Source organism: Python bivittatus, unplaced genomic scaffold (assembly GCF_059951505.1).
Source record: "Python bivittatus isolate LINGU-HERP-01145 unplaced genomic scaffold, Pbiv_v1 ctg000020_np1212, whole genome shotgun sequence".
Lineage (NCBI taxonomy): Eukaryota > Metazoa > Chordata > Lepidosauria > Squamata > Pythonidae > Python > Python bivittatus.
In genome coordinates, this window is record NW_028277030.1 from 110,601,676 (window position 1) to 110,623,067 (window position 21,392).

The following is a 21,392-nucleotide window of genomic DNA, read 5'->3' on the forward strand; positions in this document are numbered from 1 at the left end:
GTGTTGTCCAAACTTGGCCACTTTAAGATGAGTGGACTTCAACTCCCAGAATTCTCCAGCCAGCATTCTGGGAGTTGAAGTCCACTCATCTTAAAGTGGCCAAGTTTGGACAACACTGAACTAAGGGATGTGAATCACAAGTGATTTAAAAAGCAGTGAACACTATGAAGACAAGATTGTGAAAGTTTCCCCCACTTACACATACATGTGCACACAGTTCTTGATATAAAAACGCTGGACCACCAAACAAAAAAGACAAAAACTATTCTTAAAGACTCCCAGCTGTTCTTCATCAATGCATAATTAATGTAAAGGGGTTTTTTTTCTTTTATTTTTTTTGGGGGGGGATCTGATAAATTATGATAAACAACTTGAAAATGAAACAAAGTACATTTCTTTTAGCATTTTGTTTTAAAACTCAAGGCAATTTTTTAAAAAATGACTTTGTTTGCCACAAGTTTACATCTTTTGAAAGGCTGCTGTTTACTTCTTTTTCTGTTTAGTCAGAAAGACTGCCAAATTGAGTAGTTTAAAGTATTAATGTACATTATTTATTTCTACAGTTATTTATATCACTTCTGCTTCCTGTTTATCAAGAAACTCAATTACATTTCAGTTTTAGAAGGAATTGTATATTTCCATCTTTACTGAGATTGTTTTGACTGTATCACGAACTTTATTAGATCAATTGCTCCAGGTAACTATTTGCTTACCATTTTCCCTACATATCTCTGATTTGATTGCAGACAGACCAGTGTCCATTTAGGATCCTTATGTATGGGTGATATCAAACGAAGGAGAAAAGCAGCACCACTACCAGGACCTGCTGGTAAGCAGATTAAGCATTGTGATATATGTTACCTATGTATACCCACTTGAATAATTTTAAAGCATTTTTAAGCACTGGCAAAGGGGTTTTGAGGCTGTAGTCCCTTTAAATCCTAGGGGGAATTGCTAATTACTAGGGAATTAATTCCATTGACCTTAGTGGGGTTTGGTAATATGCATGTGATCGTAGCCTAAATATTAAAAAAAAAAAAGATCTAAAGCAGCTTGTTGAGGAAAACAGTATGAGTAGCTTGTATAGGTTATCTCAGTGATTGGCCCTGATCTATTCTTTTGAGAGATTTCTTCATGTAGAAATTTTATTCCTCATTGGAGGCACTAATTTTGATCAGAACCATGGAGGTAAGGGGAAGATTAAAGCTTCTCCCCATTCCATCACAACCCTGTGGTAACTACCGTCCTTATAACTAAATTGTAATTAAATACATAGCAATGAATAAATTTAAGAACAACCTATTTTCTCATGCCTGTATTTAGAAGTAGAGATCTTAAATGGTTAGCTAGGAGAACAAAACCCAAAGTCTCCATTGCCTGTGCTTGTCCAGGGAAATAAAAAAAATATGCTTTATTCCTGGTTCATCTATCCAGAATGTAGTGAAAAGATTAGCAAGGCTAACCAAACTTACTGAAATTACCCATTCTTGCTTATCCATGTGTGGATGAAAGACACTGCTAGAAGAACTTCAGAATATTGCAGGCAGTGATAAAGCCCTAGGAGGGTGCTGGTCCTGGAAGATGGTGTCATCAAGAAAGATTTGGACTGATTGATTGATTGAATTTATTTAGCTGCCCATCTCAATTGCATGTGACTCTGGTGGTGTACACAATTAAAACAAAGCTAAACAATCTACATAATTCCTTGATTACAACTTACACCACCAGTATAAGGGATTCTTGCATGGAATGGACTACACCTCACAAGAGAAGTAGAAAATGTGTTTGGTGAGAACTCTATCAAGGGGGCTTTAAACCAAAGAAGAGAGGGAGACAGATGCATGGGCCCAGGTAGAGAACTGCTGGACATTAGAGGCATGGCTGTGCAAGCTCACAGAGGAGGAATGAGGCAGGAAAGGGTACATGAAAGTCCTTACTACATAGTAGTAGTAGTAGTTAGTGATATCTCTAGTAGTTAGCAACATCTCCAGCGCCTGTTCACCGGTGCACAGAATATAGGTAACAGACAGGAAGAACTAGAAATCCTAACACAGGAAGGCATATCACAGTTATCACAGTAATGTAATGAAATGAGAATTATAATTGGAATGCAAAACTGGAAGGTTATGACTTGTTAAAATAAATAGCTCCAATGGAGACAGAGTGTAAATGTATGTAAAGAAGCTATGTGCTTGTGAAATAGTTCATGTTCCTGAGTATGGAAGTCTTGTTGAAAACATTTGGATAAGATAAGAAGGAGTAAGCAATAAAAGTGATAGAACTGCCACATACAGAGGCAGAGGACACGGACAATGCCTTTCTTAATCAATTCATCAAATTCTCAAGAAGGCAGACTATAGAAGTAATGGGAGACTTCAATTACCCTGATATTTGCTTGAAAACTATTTCAGTTTTCAGAAAATGGAAAAAGAAAAATGCTATTCTGAACCTAATCCTGATCAACAGAGAGGGATTGGTAAATTGACTGAAGTTATGAGGCACCTTGAGGAAAACCAACCTTGTTTTGTTGAAGTTCAAAATTACTAGGGGACAAAAAGCAGGGAGATCATGTACCTTGGACTTCAGGAAGACAGATTTTTATGAACTCAGAAAGGTGTGCAAGATATCATGGCTTATAATCTTGAAGGATAAACATGTCAGAGAGGGCTGAGAGATTCTGAAAAAAAAGAGTGAAAGCACACCTATTTATTCGATTTAAATTCTGCCTTTCATTTAGGAGTTCAAAGTGTTCCCTCTTTCTATTTTTCCCCACAACAACCACTGAGGTAGACTGGAATGAAAGAGAATAACTGGCTCAAAGTCACCCAGTGTCAGCCCCACTGTACATCAGTGTCAGACCAGAACACCAATGCCAGAGGAAAGCTAAAACGACTTTTATTGAGATTGGCTATAATACCAGAATCTTGCAAGTCTAATCGTGCTGTAACTCTCCTCCTCATCACTCAGTGAATTAGGGAGGCATGTGCCTAGCCCCTTCTGAATGTTATCTTGCTGTTCTGGACTTTAAAAATGCTTCAGGCGCTTTGCCTAGGGAATGGTTCCTGCATATATCCATCTAGATTATCTTCCTTACTCTCTACATCCAGTAAGCTTCCATGGCTGTGGGTGAACCCAAACCTGAGCCTCCCTATTGCTAGTTCAATATCCAATATAGAAAACAATGCTACCATTAACAGGAACCAGCATGCATTTGTCAAGAATGAGTCATGTCAGCCTAACCTCTCTCTTTCTACTATAGAGCTATTAGTTTGGTAGACCAAGGGACTGCTATGGATATAGGGTTTGGTTTCTTTTTTAATCATTAAAATATCTGCCATGGTTTGTTATTATATTTTTGTGGCCAGCATGGGTAAATGTGAACTAGACTACACTGTGGTCTCATGTATTTGCAGCTTGTTTAAACAACAGCACTCAAAGGGTGCTTTTAAGTGGTTTAGCAACAATTTTGCAAGGGAAAATTTAAGCAGGGTCCTTGAGGTTCCATATTTGGCCCAGTGTTAGAGAGGTGTTGGCATAGAGGACAAAATCACTATTCAAAATTATCACAGGCTTGAACATTGGGCCAAATCCAACAGGATGATTTAAGGTCCTGCTCCTAGGTAGGAAGTGATTCTGTGCTGAGTTAAATGAATGGCTGTATTTTTGCAGCCAATTTTCTTTCCTTTTATATTTGCCTCCTTATTCAACTATGCAAACTACAGGCATCCACAAGGATGAAAATAGAGTCAAATGCCCGGCAATACATGCATCATGACATCAGCAAATGATGTGACTTAAAACCTGCATTGGGCATGATGATGTCATTCCATAATCATGCCATTAGCACAATGGTATAACAACTCAAGTGTCATTATTTTGACAACATTGTGGCTTGATATTGTTATCTAGGCTCACCTTGGCAGCAATATTCCATTCTGCCTGGATGAATTCAAATCAGTATTAATTTGTTGAGGTAGAGAACTTGTTTATCCAAAGAAATTCAGTGGACAACTGTTCCTATGTCTAATGTTAATTCCATAAGACTGATTTTGTCCAAAGAGCACTGGTCTCATGCACAAGAGTCTCTCTTCCCCCACTGCTCCTTTCAGGAGAACTAGTTCTGCTTGATGACCCCTATTGGGTGATTAGAAATATCCTCATATGTTGGAGAAACTGTGTCTAAATCCATTTTTTCTGTCATACCATGTTGGTGTTCCATACCAATCAAATATGAATGGTTCTTAATTTTGAGTATTGCTTATTCAGAGCTTAATATTAGTTCGCAAGCATAAGATGCTGAGTTCACCATACAAGATTTGCATTAATGCATACAGAAGGGACTGCATTTTTAGATATATCTGAAGAATCTCTGTATTTATTCAATACATAATACACCTTTGAAATGGCTTCTGTGAATTGTCTATCTGTAATTTCTGCGTACATTTAAAAGTTAGGAACATAATCTTGTAGTTCTTTCATCCACTGATATTGAGCTGTTCGCTGGGATTATCTAACTTTGGCATTCCATTAGAATGGCTTTAGCCTTCAGTCATCACTGATAGTACCAGACCAAGAACACTCTAAAAATATTGCTACAGCACCTTGGTGGTAGTAACATGGAAAAAGAAAATGGCTAGGTCAGGCCCCTAAGACTATGGCCATATGTGTAGTAAGAAGAAAAAATGCTTAATAGCTGAGGAGAGGATAATATAATGATTTCTACAAGGTGGTTTTAACTTCACAACTTGCAAGTGACAGAAGGACGTCATTTTGTGAAATGTACGAGCATCATAAAATTAATTTTAGAATACCTTTTATTCCAGTCTTACAAATGATTCTCTATCTTATTGGGTTGTGTACACTGATATAGCTGCATAGCATTTTTAATAATGCAGCAGGAGCATTAACATTTCTGAGCATTTTGCCCAAAGAAAAGAAAAGTTGTTTCCCATAGCCACAGTTTGACAGTGTTCAAGTGATGTTTTGTGTTTTTGTATTTTCCTTTAAGTTACAAATTCAGTATGAACTTGAATGCAAATAATGCTTAAAGATGTTACTGCTCTACAAGATAACTCATGGAATAGAAATAAAGGAAAATGCAACTCACTTCCTGTAGAGGTATTATTTGAGGTAGGGAATAACACTTAATGGAAAGTCTGTGGCTGTGGGGTGGAGCACTTGCTTTCCATGCTAAAGGTGACAGTTTTGATCCCCACACCTCTAGGGAGTGCTGGAATATTCCTCTTAGAAATCCTGAAAGATTGTTGCTGCCAGTTAGCATCATCCATTCTAGGCTAGGTGGACCAATAGTTTGATCTGGAATAAGGCAGCTTCTGGTGTTTTTGAGTGCATAAACTATGATCCCTCTGGATCACATTGTGTTTCAGTCATGTGTTCATTAAATGGCCTCAAATAAACTGTTCTATTTTAGTTTTGTCCCCATTTCCTCAATAATATAATAAATTAGCTCTCCTGCAAGTACCTAGGAATCCTATCTTAACAATGTAAAGTAGAATAATTTACCTCTGTCTGCAAATTAAAGCTACCTTTCAGGTGGTGACGGAAATATTTGTTCCAGCTCAAACTCAAGAGGTCTAAAGACCCTTTAGAAATCACATCAAGGGTGAGAGAAAAATCAAGAGTCTTGCTATCCTGGTTTTCAAGGCCCAAATGTTTTATGATATCTTTATAATGGATGAGTTATTTGCTGCATTTTTGAGATAGCTTATGATAAAATGGCAGAAACCGTGAGCCCACTGTATTTCTAGAAAATATGACGCTATGACTTAATGCTAATCTAAAAGCTATATCCTCTGATCTGGAAGCACTTTCCCTAATAATTGAGGACTTTCTGTCTGTAGATACTGAGTTTTATTAAAAGTGGACTGGTGCTTGCCTAAAATTTGCCTTTATTCTTGCTTGGTATGTTTCAGAAATGACATGAACAAAAGATTTAGGGCAAAACTTTTCCCTCCATTTCTTTCCTCTGTATCCTCTTCAAAAAGCTCAGATCTGCTAAAGAACCTCTAACCTTCCAGATCATATTTGAGGAGCACACAAATTTGACTACTACATTATTAACATACATACTCTGCTCTGGGCAACAGGAATGGCTGCCCCTTTGAAGACAATAGCTACATTCTTGAAACTCTTTCCCTACTACCAGTTTTTGCAGAGTTCTACAAAGAACAAATTATTAGTCATTATAACCTAACTATGTTAAAATGTTATTATGGAGTATTATATGGTAACCCTAATCCAAATCAATTGTGCCCCCTTCAACAAATAATTTAGGTATGTGTAAGTGAAGACATATTGGTAGATAAATCTGATTTAATTCTTGTCTCATTTATTTATCTTTGTCAAATTTATTACAAAGATTTGGATCTGTAAGATCTATCACTTAATACCAGACTCATGAACCTAGCAAGCCTGTGAAGAAAAGGTTTCAGTTGGCACATTCTTAAGTGTCAATTGATGACAAATGGTTTTCCCTGTCTTTGTATGCAGTATGTTGAATGGCCTTAGTTATGCACGTTCAGAAGATAGATAGCATGGTGGAGCTAACACGCTGTTGGAATGAGGTTTTCTGTAGATTTTGAATCTGTGTTCAGCATCGGTGTGACTGTGTACTTTCAGATATGTGACAGGGCTGTAGACTACTGTAGCTAGAAATGTTATTGGTTAAACATTTATTAATTGTGACAAGAACACCCAATTTATTTCAGTGCTCTGGCTTATTTACTGCTCTTTCACCTTTGTATTTTGTATTGAAAAAGTAAAATGAATATTGATAGAGTTAGCTATTGATTTCTAAATTTATAGCCTCTTCTCAGCCTTGAGACAAAGTCACATACCAATAGCATTGTGTGCATTAGTAACAAAGGATGTAGATTTTATCATACCTCAAAGAGAACTGTTGAAGCAAGAAACTTTTATCAGACAACAGCATTTTATAGTTTAAAAAATGTCATCTGTAAAAGTGAACTAAAGCAATGAAGAAAATAAGCTGAATTCTGTCAGATGTTTCCAGTCAATAGTTGGAATAGAAAAATCTGTTATTTTTTCCTTGAACAGGAAATATTTGACTAAGATAAATTCTAAATAAAACTTCTGTTTAAAAATTGAGCAACAAAGCAGTGAAACAAAATACAGTTTTCCTTATATGTTGCCTACAGATTACTGTGTTGTTTTTAAAAATTATGAAATGTACCTGGAACGCTTTGGTCCTCTTAAGGCAGCCCTAATTCATTTAAGGAATAAATACTAAAGGAATTGATTAGTAGTAAAAGCAGTACCTGACATGGAAGGATATTCTGAACATCTTTGCTGACTTACTAACCTTCAGAGGAGACTTTAAGAGGTTTCATTGCAAAAATAGGGGCTTCATTGGAAGTTACGTGCTGTTATTGATATAAGCATGGTACAAATTCACCAGATGTGATTAACAACTGTGTGAAGTCTGTCTGCATCTTTTTGACCAAGAGCATTCCTAAAGACCAGTTGTCCCCATGTCCTACATTCTTTTTTCTGATTTAACTTAGTTCTTCTTCTGCTCATCATAGGAGCCATCAGAAGAGCCCACAGCCCTTTAAATGCAAATAATATTTAAATACAAAGTTTAAATATCTAAATACAAAGTTAAATACAGAGGTTTCCCTTTTATTCATAAAGAGAAAAGGGCAAATAAATACATATAACAGTGGAAGCTCTGCAAACAAATGCTGTATATAAAAGACCAAGTTTATGTATGAAGGTAAAAGCATATTTCTTGGTTAAGTAATACAGAGTCTTTTGTTGTCTGCATTTAGATCAAAATTTCATTCTAATTTTATTCTCATTTGCATATCAAATAAATCAAAATATAATTAATGAGTTTCAAAACAGAGGAGTTCAATTTTTCTTTTTTATATAGTAATTTTATAAAAGATTATAATTACAACCGTAAAAAGTAATACAAACTGAAAAAAGATAGAATAAAAAGAGTAAAAGGTGCAGAAAAGAAAAGGAAAAAGGAAAAAACAAATAGAAAAAGAAAAATAAGAATATAGTAAAGAAAAAGAAAAGAAGTATATAAAGAAGTGACTTCCTACCTTCATCACAAGTATAAACAATTTTAGTAACTTATCATCTCCTCTTATAATACAACAAATGATCTCTTCTTCCCATATCCCATCTCTTATCTATAAACAAATCCATAAAACATCGTCATTTCAGTCCTGGTGTCAGCAAAAGTCCATTAAGGGTTACCACAGATAACAACATATCTATTTTAACCTTGATCAAATAAACCAACTTTATATTTCTTCCTTTAATTTCTAACAATCTTTAGTCCCTTCAAATAATGTCATAGAACTTGATTTCTTTTCATTTTTCTTTAACCCTTCTCACAAGATCCTTCAAAACTTGCCTCTTTTGTAGATCCAATATAGGAAAATTATCCAGGTCACTCTCATGGTTTGTTGTTTGTATATCCCTTTTAATTATTAAGACATTAGCCAGTCTATTCTATATGTCCAGTGTAATATCTTTTTCCATGTCATTCAAGCAGCCTTTCATTTGTAAATCCACTTTCAACTCAGTCTCAATATTGTTACGTAAAACATGTTTCTCTTCCATAACATATTTTAGACACAGTCTCTCCATAGAGGCAGATGTCTCTGTTGACACTATTAAAATTAATTTCTGAGTCCATTGTTCAAAAATATCCTTCAGTATGTCCAATGTTAGAATATTTTGCTTCATACTGTAATTGTAAGTTGAGTTTAATTGTAATCTTTAGTTCCCACTAGTTCCCGCTAGTGTCCAATTTTTAAAATCTTATTTTTTTAAAATTCAAAACAAAAGCATTTTCCCATGGGAAGGATTCTTTATTAGTTAATTCCAAAATCTTATTTCAAATTTATCTGGATCCTTAGTCCGTTTGTAACTTTCTAAAATCAAAGTTTTAAACATCCTTTTGCTGTTTATTTTTTTAAAAATGTTTTAAGTTCTTAAACTTGTAGGTAAAACTTTCATTAAGGATTGAAGGAAACTCACTCAGTGCTATCAAACTTGTTGATCCAAAGTTTCTAATAGCTGAAAAGCAGTTAACAAGCAATTTCCAAAAGTGATTCCCAAAACTTCCCAAAATATGGTCTTGATGAGATTTAGTGATGAAACAAAAGGAATCTGGATATGAATGAAATAAACACAAAAGAGCATCGTGATATAAAACAAATCATTTTTTTAAAGAAACTAGTTGTTGGGGTAGATTCTACAGTACTCATGGTAAAATTGGTATGAATTCATCCTGCCCATTTCAAAGAAGTCCACTGAGGGAGAAGATTTATAAATTGTACGTATGGAAACAAAGTGGACTTCTGTGTGTGGAAGAATCTGTGCCTGCCAAGTGTAATGTCTTACTCTGAATACCTCAGAAATTAAGTTCCAGTCATTCAGCGGTGTAGTTCCATGACAATGAATGAAGTACTAGTTATCTAGATGACTTAAACAGTTTTTTTTAGTTGTGAAGGATTGGTTTAAAAATTCACATGCAGCTTGATAGTTAAAAGAGATCCACCTATCTGTAAAATATTACTCTTTTTTTTTTTAACTGATTTGCTTGCTTTAAGGGATCCTTGGGGAAAAATAGCAGAGAATGACAATGTATACTTTTGAGAGTACAGCTAGATACCACAGCTTCCCTGTATCAAAATCAAAGCCTAGCATTTTTAAACATTTGTATTTTGCAGGTTGCTTTGACAAACACAAATAGAGAACTGATAGGAATACCTTGAATCTTAAATGTCTTCAGAGAATAGAGGAAAAGGTATACTAGGTTATAAGTGAAGCAGCATGTATCTCCCTGTTTCCCATTGGTTGTTTATTCGACATCAATACAACACTTTAGAAGCCAAATTGCTAAACAAGCTGCCAATTAGGCTTGCAGTCAGCTGGATAGATTAGTAGCTAAGAGAAGCAGTTACAAGATTTTCATCTCTTGAGCCAATTACTCAAGTGAATTACCATCCACAGTGCTCCTTGGGAATTTAAGACAGAAAGACTTTCTCGGCTATGATAGGCATAAGTGAGACCCAGGATAAGGGTCAGAGCTGTCAGACCACATAAACCAAAAATTGGCCAAAAGGGGACGGGGAATCCCATCTAAGAGAAGACTTAAAATATTTAGGATTTATGGCTGCCAGGAATGCTGGAAAAGAAAATAAGAGTAGCAAACTTAGTTAAATTTATATAATGTTAATCTTATAAAAAGAGGCAATCAGAATCAAAACCGATCCAGCATGGAATAGAATTCTACTATGATAAAATGTTTATATTTTTCTCTTTTACATTTATGTATCACTAAAAAGGTTAGGTAAGTAAGATCAAACAATAGTTTATGCTAAATAATTTAACTCTACTATATAGAGTGATGAAAATCTATTGTGGGTGCATGGGTGTGTGTACAGAAAGAAAAAAAGAGAATTGCTTTATAAAGCTTCAGCCCTAAACATGTGTATCTCCTGTTTCACCACAGTAGCTTCTCCTGAGTTCAAGAAGCTGATTCTCCAGAAGATCTCCCAGCAAGATCCCTTCAGCTTCTACATAATTCACTTTAAATGCTTTAAACTCTTTCACCAGTGGGGAGTTCTAAGAGATAATTCCATCCCCCCACACACATTCAATAAGAATCATAACCCCCTAGTTATTAACAAATAAGTACAGCTTTCCAATTCCTCCTGCATGGGTTGGACTCATATGCTGGTTTGCCTGAATCTGCTTCTCTTTCGGTTCTTTAGGTCATGATTCTCCCCCAGTAGGTGATTCCCACACAGGTGCAACTTTTTTATCCACATGGGCTGAGTGTACCAATTGATCCAAATCCCTCACACTTCCAAAGTTGCCTACTCCCTTGGTAGCTGTTAGGAGTAGGAAGCCAGATGGGCACAGTATTCCAGGGAGAAAAGCATTGTGCTTTCTTCTTTTTACCTCTTCTTCATGTATAGTCTTTCTGTCTCTCTTGCTTTAAAACATTGCCTTTTATCCCCTTTGCAGCTTTCATCTTACTAGACTTACCTTTTCATTCTTTTTTTTTTTCCTAGCAATGCTTTCATACTAAACGTCACTCCAGTGTATGTGTGCGCGCACCCTCAGGTCCACAGCTTTTTATACCTTTTTCAAATTCGGAGTTTTGCTTTTCCCTCGCTACCTTTCCTTCAGAGGTCTTGCCTTGATCGCCATCTTTATCAACCTATTTGTCTTAGAATTTCTGAAGATCCTGTTTCCTCTGCTTCTGACTTCTTTGTGTTGCAAAGTTGAGCAACCAGATCCTAGCTCCTAGTTTAACTTCCTTACTTTTCTTGGCAAACTTCCTGACAGTATGTATTATTTATTTTCCAACTCTGCTGTAGCTTTCAGGGATACACATGTTTCAGTGGAGAAAGACTATGGAGCATAGTGGGTATAGAATTGTCCTGTAGGACAATCAATTAGGTTGACTGACTGAAAAGTGCTTCCAGGGAAGTGGGAACAGTACATGAAATCTGTACCCAGTTCTTTTTTTTTTTTTTTTTTTTTTTACATATCGAAGAGTATCTATAGATTTGGTATCACAACTGCCGTGACATATACTTGAATTATTTAAAAGCAAAACATCTTTCTTTCCGAATTAATTGTTTTGCTCATATGCTAGAGCTCATAATATTAATCATTTAAAGTGTTCTTAATTAATAGATGCCCTAATCTAGTATTAAAATGCAGTCTACAAATATATATAAAACTGTCTAGCCGTGAAATATATGCATATAGTATATGAAAGTATTGGTTGTTTCTTTCTAAAACTGCAATAATCTAAAACATTATGTCCCATGAAAATGGCATTTTCTGCCAATCTTGGATCTTTTAAATGTATTCAGTACAGTGTTTTCTACAAAGCATAATCCTGTAAATTCTGTGGCCTAGAATATTTACAACCTGCCCAACCTGAGTGAGTCTTACTTCCTGGTAAGCATACTTTGAATGGCAGCATCAATCTTCTGTTAAACATAAAGCAGCATAAATTTTATTACAGACATGAAAGGGAAGGATTTTTTTCACTTGTAGTGCTAGGAGTTAAAGGTTCATGCTGATTGAAAATGACATTTTTATTTAATTGAGGCCAGTTCTGTATTGAGCTAGTTTTCAAAAGTCCATTTAAAAGTAGCGTTTAAAAACTGGCAAAGGAAAAGCTGTAAATGTCAGAAAATACTTTGTATATTAAATCATAGTCAATACTTCTGATGTTCTTTTCAGTTAACCAAGTCCTACTGAAATTCTCAAACTATTAAAAAATTCTCACCATTTTTAAATACTAAGTAGTTGTAAAACCTGAACTTCAACAAGCTGCTGTATCCTAAAATGATTAAACAGATGTGAAGCCTGTAGCAGCATTAGACCTCTGATCTGATTTTTAGCTTACAGATGGAATTAAATTAATTCATGGCAAACCCTGTAAAATAAAGGGTATGGCACTGAATGCTAGTGCTCTGTTTAACCAGAATGTACCTGTTCCAACAGCTGTTGAGAAAAATTGCATGCCTTAATTTTCATAGAAATCTACCTTTAATGACATCATAAATATTATTTTGAAATAAAAATTTAATTGCAAATTTGTTTTCTTTTTGCCTCTTTTTTCTCTTTTAAAGGAGTCCCCTGATTTACTACATATAGACTATTTTGCTTTTACAAACTTTATATTACATTTTTAAAACTTGCATGCATGAAAAGTGTCCTCAGAAATTTTGAGGATAATTTAATAACAAGATTGTGTAGTTTACTTTGGTGTGATCATTCAGTGTAGATTTATGAATTGTGCAGATTTTGTTTTGTCAGTGTAACTTACTATGCCATCAAGGTGGTGTGGGTGTGTCACAGTAACCTTTCTACTGCTGCCCACTCAGCTGGCCAACCAGGCCAGGTTTCAAGTAGTAATCAAATTTAGCAGATTTTAAAAGAGCAGAGAGGCTCGCGTGCCAGTGGAACATCAAAAGCCTATCAGCAAACAGCATTAACTATGATGATTGTCACAAAGATTTACTGGCTTTGTTCACAAGCTGTTTGAAAAGTTTTATTTCTTATTGATGGCAACAACTTGCATTAATCTTAATCACCGTGATTAGAATGAACTCCCCAACATGCCACAGTCCTTTTTGGACGAACTTGCTAGGATGCTCAGTTATGAAACAGACTGTTGAAAAACTAACCAACTTTTCTTTATTGCAGAAGACTGATTACTGCAATGCTGCAGGACTTTAAAAATATTTTAGTTACTAAATATATGCAAAGTAAAATAATTTTCAGTTCCAATCTTTGCAGTCCATGAATATCAACACTTGTTTGCATGTTGTGGCTCCCCATTAATCTTAGGCAGTACAGAAGAGATGCGAGAACCAATATTACAGTAATTTCTCCCTTGCATAGAATGCAGTGTTTAAATTAAGCCAAACAGTGTTCTACTTTGCTAAATCTCTTCTGATTGAAGCATCATTTTTCCAATATTTAAAAATGTACTACACAGCACATGCCTTTTGCAAAGTTAAATGTCCACAGATATGGTTCAGGTGCAAAGCAGCCAAGTTACCAAGCCATACTTCGATGGTTAGGAACATGAGTTGGACATGGGTGCTTCTTAATTTTCTTTCTCACATTTCACAGAATTTTGCTCTTCCTTTTTAAGTTGTATTTCTGTAGTGCATTAAAGCTATTAGTAGCCATTCTGCATTTTGCAATTTGTTTCTGACATTGTTTCTACAGCGTTTGGGTGCTGGCAGTAGTTGTCTCTAAAACTGAAAGCAAAATGACAGAACAGCCATGCAGGAAGCGCTTCCCATCCTCAGAACATGATTTGGCAGGGACACCCTGTTACATCTTGCACTGGTCATTTGTGCTAAGAATAGAGGGTCAAAGGGGAAGCAAATTAGCAGGTAAAAGTGAGAGCTGATTTTCCATCTGCTTCTAGTTTGGTGTGAAGTGATTGCTAGCTTTTAAGTGTAGATACGGTTTAGCTCTATGCATACATACATGGAGGGTGTATGACTCTGAGTCAGACCGTCGAGCCATCCAGCACTGAAGAGACCCAGACATAGTCTGCTTCAGCCCTACCTGGATACGCAAAGAAACTGAATCTGTGACACATTGTTATGGTCCATCCCTTGTGCTCACCATGGATACACATTTCAGCATTCTCAGATTATCATTAATAAGAACAAAAAAATGTGTTTAAGAATTTTTGTGAAGGATGACATATGTGTGTGTACACACACACGTAACAAACATAAAGCATATTGTTTTTCCCTACAAAAATAATAATATTTTTTAAAAACTCTGAAAGTTGTTGTTTTTCTGTAAGTCTGTGCCGAGGCATCTGCAGGCTCTCACTCCATTCATCAAAATTAAAAAAGCAACATCATGGCAGGCTCTGTCCTTTTGAGTGCAAGTGTGATGTTGTGATGCATGTAGAAAGGGGGTGGGGCTTGTGATAACAACAAAGCTGTTGACAACACTGACTCCTCTGCAGATTCCACTGCCTCTGCTCTGTTCCATATGCATTTATAATTCTAATATTTCACTTTGTCCTCAAAACATAAGGAAAACTATGATGGTAAGTAGCTTTTGTTCAAAGGCATTGAATAAGATTTCATGGCCAAGATTGAGTTCAGATGAATACTGATTCTCAACAAAACCTGGAAATCAACTAGCTTGCACTATGTAGAAGCAACAATAAGCAGACTTTGTTGTTGTTGTTTAGTCGTTAAGTTGTGTCCGACTCTTCGTGACCCCATGAACCATATTGCGCCAGGCCTTCCTGTCCTTCATTGCCTCCCTGAGTTTGCTCAGTTTCATGCTCATTGCTTCAGTGATGCTATCTAACCATCTCATCCTCTGCCGTCCTCTTCTCCTTTTGCCTTCAATCTTTCCCAGCATCAGGGTCTTCTCCAAAGAGATCTCTCTTCGCATTAGGTGACCAAAGTATCTGAGCTTGAGCTTCATTATCAATCCTTCCAATGAGCAATCAGGGTTGATTTCCTTTAAGATTGACTGGTTTGACCTCCTAGCAGTCCAGGGGACTCTCAAGAGTCTTCTCCAGCACCACAGTTCAAAGGCATCAGTTCTTCAGCGCTCAGCCTTCTTTATGGTCCAGCTCTCACAGCCATACATTACTACTGGAGAAACCATAGCTTTGACTATGCGGATCTTTGTCGGCAAGGTGACGTCTCTGCTTTTTAATATGCTATCTAGGCTTGCCATAGCTCCTCCCAAGGAGCAAGCGTCTTTTAATTTCATGGCTGCAGTCTCCATCTGCGGTGATCTTGGAGCCCAAATAAATGAAGTCTGTTACTGCTTCCATTTCTACCCCTTCTATTTGCCAGGAATTGATGGGTCCAGATGCCATGATCTTAGTTTTTTTAATGTTGAGTTTCAAACCAGCTTTTGCACTCCATTTCAGTTCGCTGATTCCCAAGATGTCGACGTTCAATCTTGTCATCTCATGTTTGACCACATCCAGCTTGCCTTGGTTCATAGATCTTACATTCCAGGTACCTATACAATATTGTTCTTTACAGCATCGGACCTTCTTTTCGCTTCCAGATACATCCACAGCTGAACGTCCTTTCGGCTTTGGCCCAGCCGCTTCACTCTTTCTGGAGCTACTTGGAATTGCCCTTCGCTCTTCCCCAGTAGCATACTGGACACCTTCCGACCCGAGGAGCTCATCTTCCGGCGTCATATCTTTTAGCCTTTTAACATTGTCCATGGGGTTTTCTTGGCAAGGATACTGGAGTGGGTTGCCATTTCCTTCTCCAGTGGACCACATTTTGTCAGAACTCTCTGTCATGACCTGTCCATCTTGGGTGGCCCTGCATGGTATAGCTCATGGCTTCACTGAGTTACCCAAGCCCCTTCACCACGACAAGGCAGTGATCCATGAAGGGGATAAGCAGACTTACCATGCAATGAACACTTTTTTTCTTGGCCGTTGTATTTACAGGCAATGAATAGAGCAAAATGCATGGGTTTCAAACCCTGGTAATGCTATCCTACGTTGAAGAGGAACATTTATTATATTGCATATTAAGAGAACGTAAGCCTCTTGTCAGAAACAAAAGTCTTTTGAGCCAGTCACAGAAAATGGTATGTTTTGTACTAACAGGCTGGCATAAAAAGCAGATACTCATGAAGTTGCACATTTTGAAGTACAGGTTGTTCAGAAGGTATTTCCATGTAATGTTGGTTTTTATATAAGAGCAATTATAGGACTATAATTGCTGCAGCACCTCATTCTAATTTTATGTATTTGTTGTTACATTAGAATCCCAGCTGTAAAGAACAGAGAGGCTCATGTGATACCCACAATAGCCTTTCTAGAATGCTATCGAAGGTAAAGGACAGGATGGTGCCCCCATACTACATACAGAAGCCAGCCAGCCCAGCAATTGAAATAAGATTCATTTCAATATCAACAGTACACTCAGTGTACTAAGAGATGCAGAACAGGACACACAGCTTTGTCCTTTAGTATTTCACTGCTCCTCCATTCCAGTATCTGCCTAGTGACAATGACAGTCCTGAAATTTCTGCCAAGGGGTAAGAAGAATTTAACTAGACAGTGGCATCACAAGTAGATGTATGGAATGTAGTGATCTGTCTTACTTACAGTAACTTGCTTGGGGTACCCAGTGGCTTATTTTTTTTAATCAACATTATAAAGGTTCCAGCAATAGTACTATGAGGAGTTTACATTATGGATTTTGAAACACGCTATTATTCACTTGTTAAATTTAAGAAACACTACATGATTAGAGAAGAGAATCGAAAGAATGTTTTAAAAAGTAATCTAGTTAACCACATAAAAACCTATTTAAAAGCCACAATGGGAATAGTTTCTCTTTCTGACATATCACCATGCCATTAAGGCTAGAAGGAGTATTAAAAATTTAATTCTGCAGTGTTATGCACCTACATACAGTATAGCTGGCACTGCATAGACTGAAACAGAATGTTTCAGTTTCTTCCCACACTGGCAATGATCTCACATAATATTTAGGCTGTGCAACACTTTGAATTTGATTCCTAAACAGTGTTTCAGAGCCTGCAGGTGCACAAACATAGCATCTGTTTGCAACTCTGTAAAGTAACCACATGATCCCGAGAAAAACTGCAGCCATGAAAGGATTGCAGATGTGTGCAAAGCACCTTTTCAGAATTGAACTACTGTATAGACCTAATATATGGATTTAAATTTGTGTGATAAAGGCATGGCATGAAAAATCCTATCCATATTTCTGCTTCGATTACTAAAGTTTAGTTCCTGTAATTTATATAAATCTTTCAAGCATTTGGCTAAAAGGAGTGTCTAACAAAATTGCATCACACAATGACATTATCACATTCATATAATGCTTTTTCTTTGAAATAAGGAAGGAGATCAGCCTATACCATTTTCAACTTAGCATTCAACCTGGAGGTCAACATGTACAAAGACATCCTGTTCAGCAACCTATTAGAGAAATTAAGAGAATAAGAAGGTTTAGAGCTTATTGGGAGATTATTTTGCTTTTCTGCATGTGGCTATACTGATTAATGCTGAGTATTCCTTTTTGTCTTAGGGTTTGTTGGTGAAAACGCTCAGCCAATCTCAGACAGCAACATTGGGAATCGGATGCTCCAAAGCATGGGCTGGACGCCTGGCACAGGCCTTGGGCCAGATGGCAAAGGGATAGCCGAACCAATCCGGGCAATCCAGAGGCCAAAGGGACTTGGACTTGGATTCAGCTGACACAGAATCCAACTGCTGGTTCAGACATCAACATAACTAACTTGAACTCTGAATACCTGAAAATATTTTAATCTGTTGCCAAAACATCCAGTGATTCTTACTATAATGTTTGAACAGCAACGCCTCATTGTTTTCTGTTAAAGCTACATGGGGTCAGTCGTTAGGGCAGTTCTAATGTTTGAATCCTGAGTATGTAATGATGATCATATTTTAAATTGTACTTTTTTGTTTTCTGTGGTCTTAATTAGTTCTGTTGTCAAAGATTCAAAGAACTAGTTAATTTCTTCTCCCACTTTTTAAAAGGCTTGCCAACACCATACATAAACCCCAGTTATCCTTTACTGGTTTTGTCATAGATCTTTTACTCTGGAAAGCTGCTTTGTTACTAAGACACCTTGTCTGGGAAGCATTTTGCTGCATTTCTCCCATTCATTCCAAAAAGTTGTGGTGGGCAGTACACAAGGAAGCCTGCTTACAGAATTCTTTTTGTGATAAGAGGCAGAATTGGAATAGGAAAAGAGATCAGAGTTCACCTTTTAAATCAAGATGCACAAAATGTTTTGGGCTAAAAGCATATGACTCTTTAAATGGGGTTAACAGTGTCAAAATGACAGGTGGAACCAGATGATTTAACCCCCATCCTTTTTTACATGGGTGTGATGAGTGTTAAAAGGGGGTGGGGTTTCAATTATCCTGTCACATGGGAGATTTTTATGCTGTTGACATCCTTTTCCCCACAGATGCCCCCAGCCTATATTCTAAAAAATTAGGGACAAAGCCTAAATTAAATTGTTTGTATAATTAAATTAATTACATACAACTAATGTGACCTTTTATTCATTTAATACTATTCATCTTTGGTCAATATATAAAATTTGGGGGTCACATTTAGCCCTGGAGCCTTGGGTTATACACCCTTGTTTTTAAAATATTGCCATCTGGCTCTATATAACATTGATTCATAGGGCTCTTCTAGATGGTTTAATATTGGTTATATGCAATTTCTTTAGATCAGCATAAATTGCCTCTTGCTTCATAGTGTGCAATTTTGCATGAGAAATGCAAAATGAAAAATGACAAATTTGTTTTCCAACATTTGCAGCAGGTAACTCCATTCTCTTTTCTTATTTACATGCCCTCCAAGTACAGTTTTAAACTTTTTTTTTTCTTTTACCTTTCTTTCTGGTGTCTTAGTTTGTATTTTTAAAATAAAAATTTTAAACCAATTCTACTGCCACCTTTTACCTATCACTGTGAGTGTCTATCTTGAGGGGATGGATTTAAATTGGGACCATATCAACTAGAGTCTATCAGTCATAGTTTGGGGAATATTTCTACTATTGACAAATGGTGACTGCTAGTGAGAAGGGAGGCTTCCCAGGCACAAATTTTTTAAAAGCAGCAAAAGAAATAGTAAAACAGGCAATATTTTGATAAGATTAACAATATTATACTTAATATTTGGACTTGTCGTCGTGCTGACATCCCAAATTCATTAAAGAGGATTTCCATCAATGTATTAATGATGTGTTCTAATTATTATGCTGGAATGGCACACTTGTTCCCCATAAAAAAAAATACTCCTACCAAAATATGATCATATTTAGATGTTACACCTCTGTCTTGTGCTATTTTTGGCATGTCAGCCTATACAGATCACTGTACCAAACTCAATGGACCAGATTCAAAGAACTGGGACTAGAGTTCTTACACAGGGTAACTTTCCTTTCCTTCCTGTTGCAAACCCTTGCACCCCCTTCCAAATTCTCAAGAGGCAATGGACCCTACTGTCACGGGTTCTTTTTAAACCGTACCAAATTGGAGTGACACAGACTCAGTCTCAAAATATCCACCAAAGCACTGGACTCTGGACAGGTGGTTTTTTTAATATCTCCCTAAAAAGGTTGGGGAGATGTGTTATGTTGAAAAAAACAAGATACCAAAGTGAAATATGAAACAACTCTATATGTGAATGTTTTCTATTGCCTCTATCCTATATTCTATTACTACTATTTCTATATTACTATCCTAATTACAATTACTATTCTATTACTATTACAGTATTTCCTCTATACTATACTCTATTGTATAACTATTCTATAACAATGTTTTCTTCCTACAAATACTGTTCTGTTTTAATTCCTCTCTGGAATTTCTTCTGCTTTTTTCTTCCCTGATACTGGCCAGCCTGTGGAGTACTTGCAACTTTCCACATTGTGCTTTTATACTTGAGCTTTTCCTTGCTCTGCCTCTGTATTTCTTTTCCTCTGGACCACTCAGTCTCTGCAAAGGAAAAATGCCTTCTTTTATTCAGCTGCTTTTCGCCGCTGCTGCACTTCCAAAACACACACACACAAACACACCTCTCCACCTGTTTGAAGGCTGCAGATTTTATAAGCAACCCAGCTATGCTGATGCTGGGGAGAAGGCTCAAATAGGAGGGGATGAAGGCAGCACAGGTGCCTGCAATTTTGCTAAAGAGCCTGCTCTTTCACATCTCCAAAGTAGCAGGTGACACAGGGTTCACAGCAGGGGTAGGTAACCCTTCACCTTCAAGTATACAAAAGAACATTTGAGGTAAGTTGAGTCATAAAATCCAGTACCCTGGTTCTACTTGTACATGAATGAGCAAGCACTCCAATATTACTGTAGCTTGAGCAAAACATGAAGTTGCGGCAGGGGAGGGCTGATTTCTGAATGGCTACCAAAATGTTGAGTGATTGATTATTATATGCCATCAAGTCAATGTTGACTCTTAGTGACCAGGTAGATACACCTTTTCCAGGATGATCTGTCCCCAGCCTGATCAACAGAGCTGGGTCTTCACATAATGGATCCAAAGTATGTTAATTTGAGCCTGTTCATTGGTACCTCAAGTGAGAACTCTGAATTGATTTGTTCTATGATTCGTTTTTTCTTTTCTTTGTATCCATGGTATTTTCAAGAATCTTCTCCAACATTAAGTTCAAAGGGATCACTACTCTTTCTATCCTGCTTCTTCAAAGTCCAACTATCACTTCCACAGAGTGTCATAAAAAACATGATTGCCTACACAATACCTATACCTTTGTAGGTATAGATATGTCACAGAGAATATCATATGCCTATAAAAATTCTGATCTTTATAGGTATAGACATGGCATGGCATGGCATGAGAATGTCTTTTTCAAGGTCTTCATTGCTACCCTACCAAGTGTGGTCTGCAGTGCATTTGTTGGCTGTTGGTTCCTTTACTGTTGATAGTCATTCCTAAAAGGCAGATGCTATCTACCACTTCAATGTCTTCATTTTCAGTTCTAAGGCTGATTGCTCTACCTGTTGTCATTAGTTTGGCCTTTGTATATAAACTTAGTCCCATTTTTTCACTGTGCTCCTTGACTTTCATTGCTAGATCATTTGCATTTTCAGCTATCAGAGTAGTGTTATCAGTATAGCACAGCCATAATTTGGGTAGAATCTTTACTGATTCCTCTGTTACTTTTCATGTTTTTGTAGATATTCCATCAATTCTTGTAGCCTTCTAACTTGGTACTGACCAGAGTGCTGATCTAACTTCATCTTATTAAGAGTTTTTTGTAAATAGGGAGTATTTTCT

General features: G+C 36.7%; 1 protein-coding gene across 3 annotated transcripts in view; it reads left to right on the forward strand.

Annotated features, from left to right (window-relative positions):
• GPATCH2 (G-patch domain containing 2) overlaps nucleotides 1-19,847 on the forward strand; it is a 115,665-nt gene extending 95,818 nt beyond the window's left edge. For 2 of the 3 annotated variants that reach the window (XM_088146578.1, XM_088146579.1), the window contains exons 9-10: nucleotides 747-829; nucleotides 15,610-17,621. In XM_088146578.1, the coding sequence (XP_088002704.1) occupies nucleotides 747-829; nucleotides 15,610-16,016 (490 nt within the window). In that variant the 3' untranslated portion in view covers nucleotides 16,017-17,621. The other variant, XM_007423310.4, reaches the window with a different exon arrangement.
• Nucleotides 19,848-21,392: the final 1,545 nt, after the last annotated feature.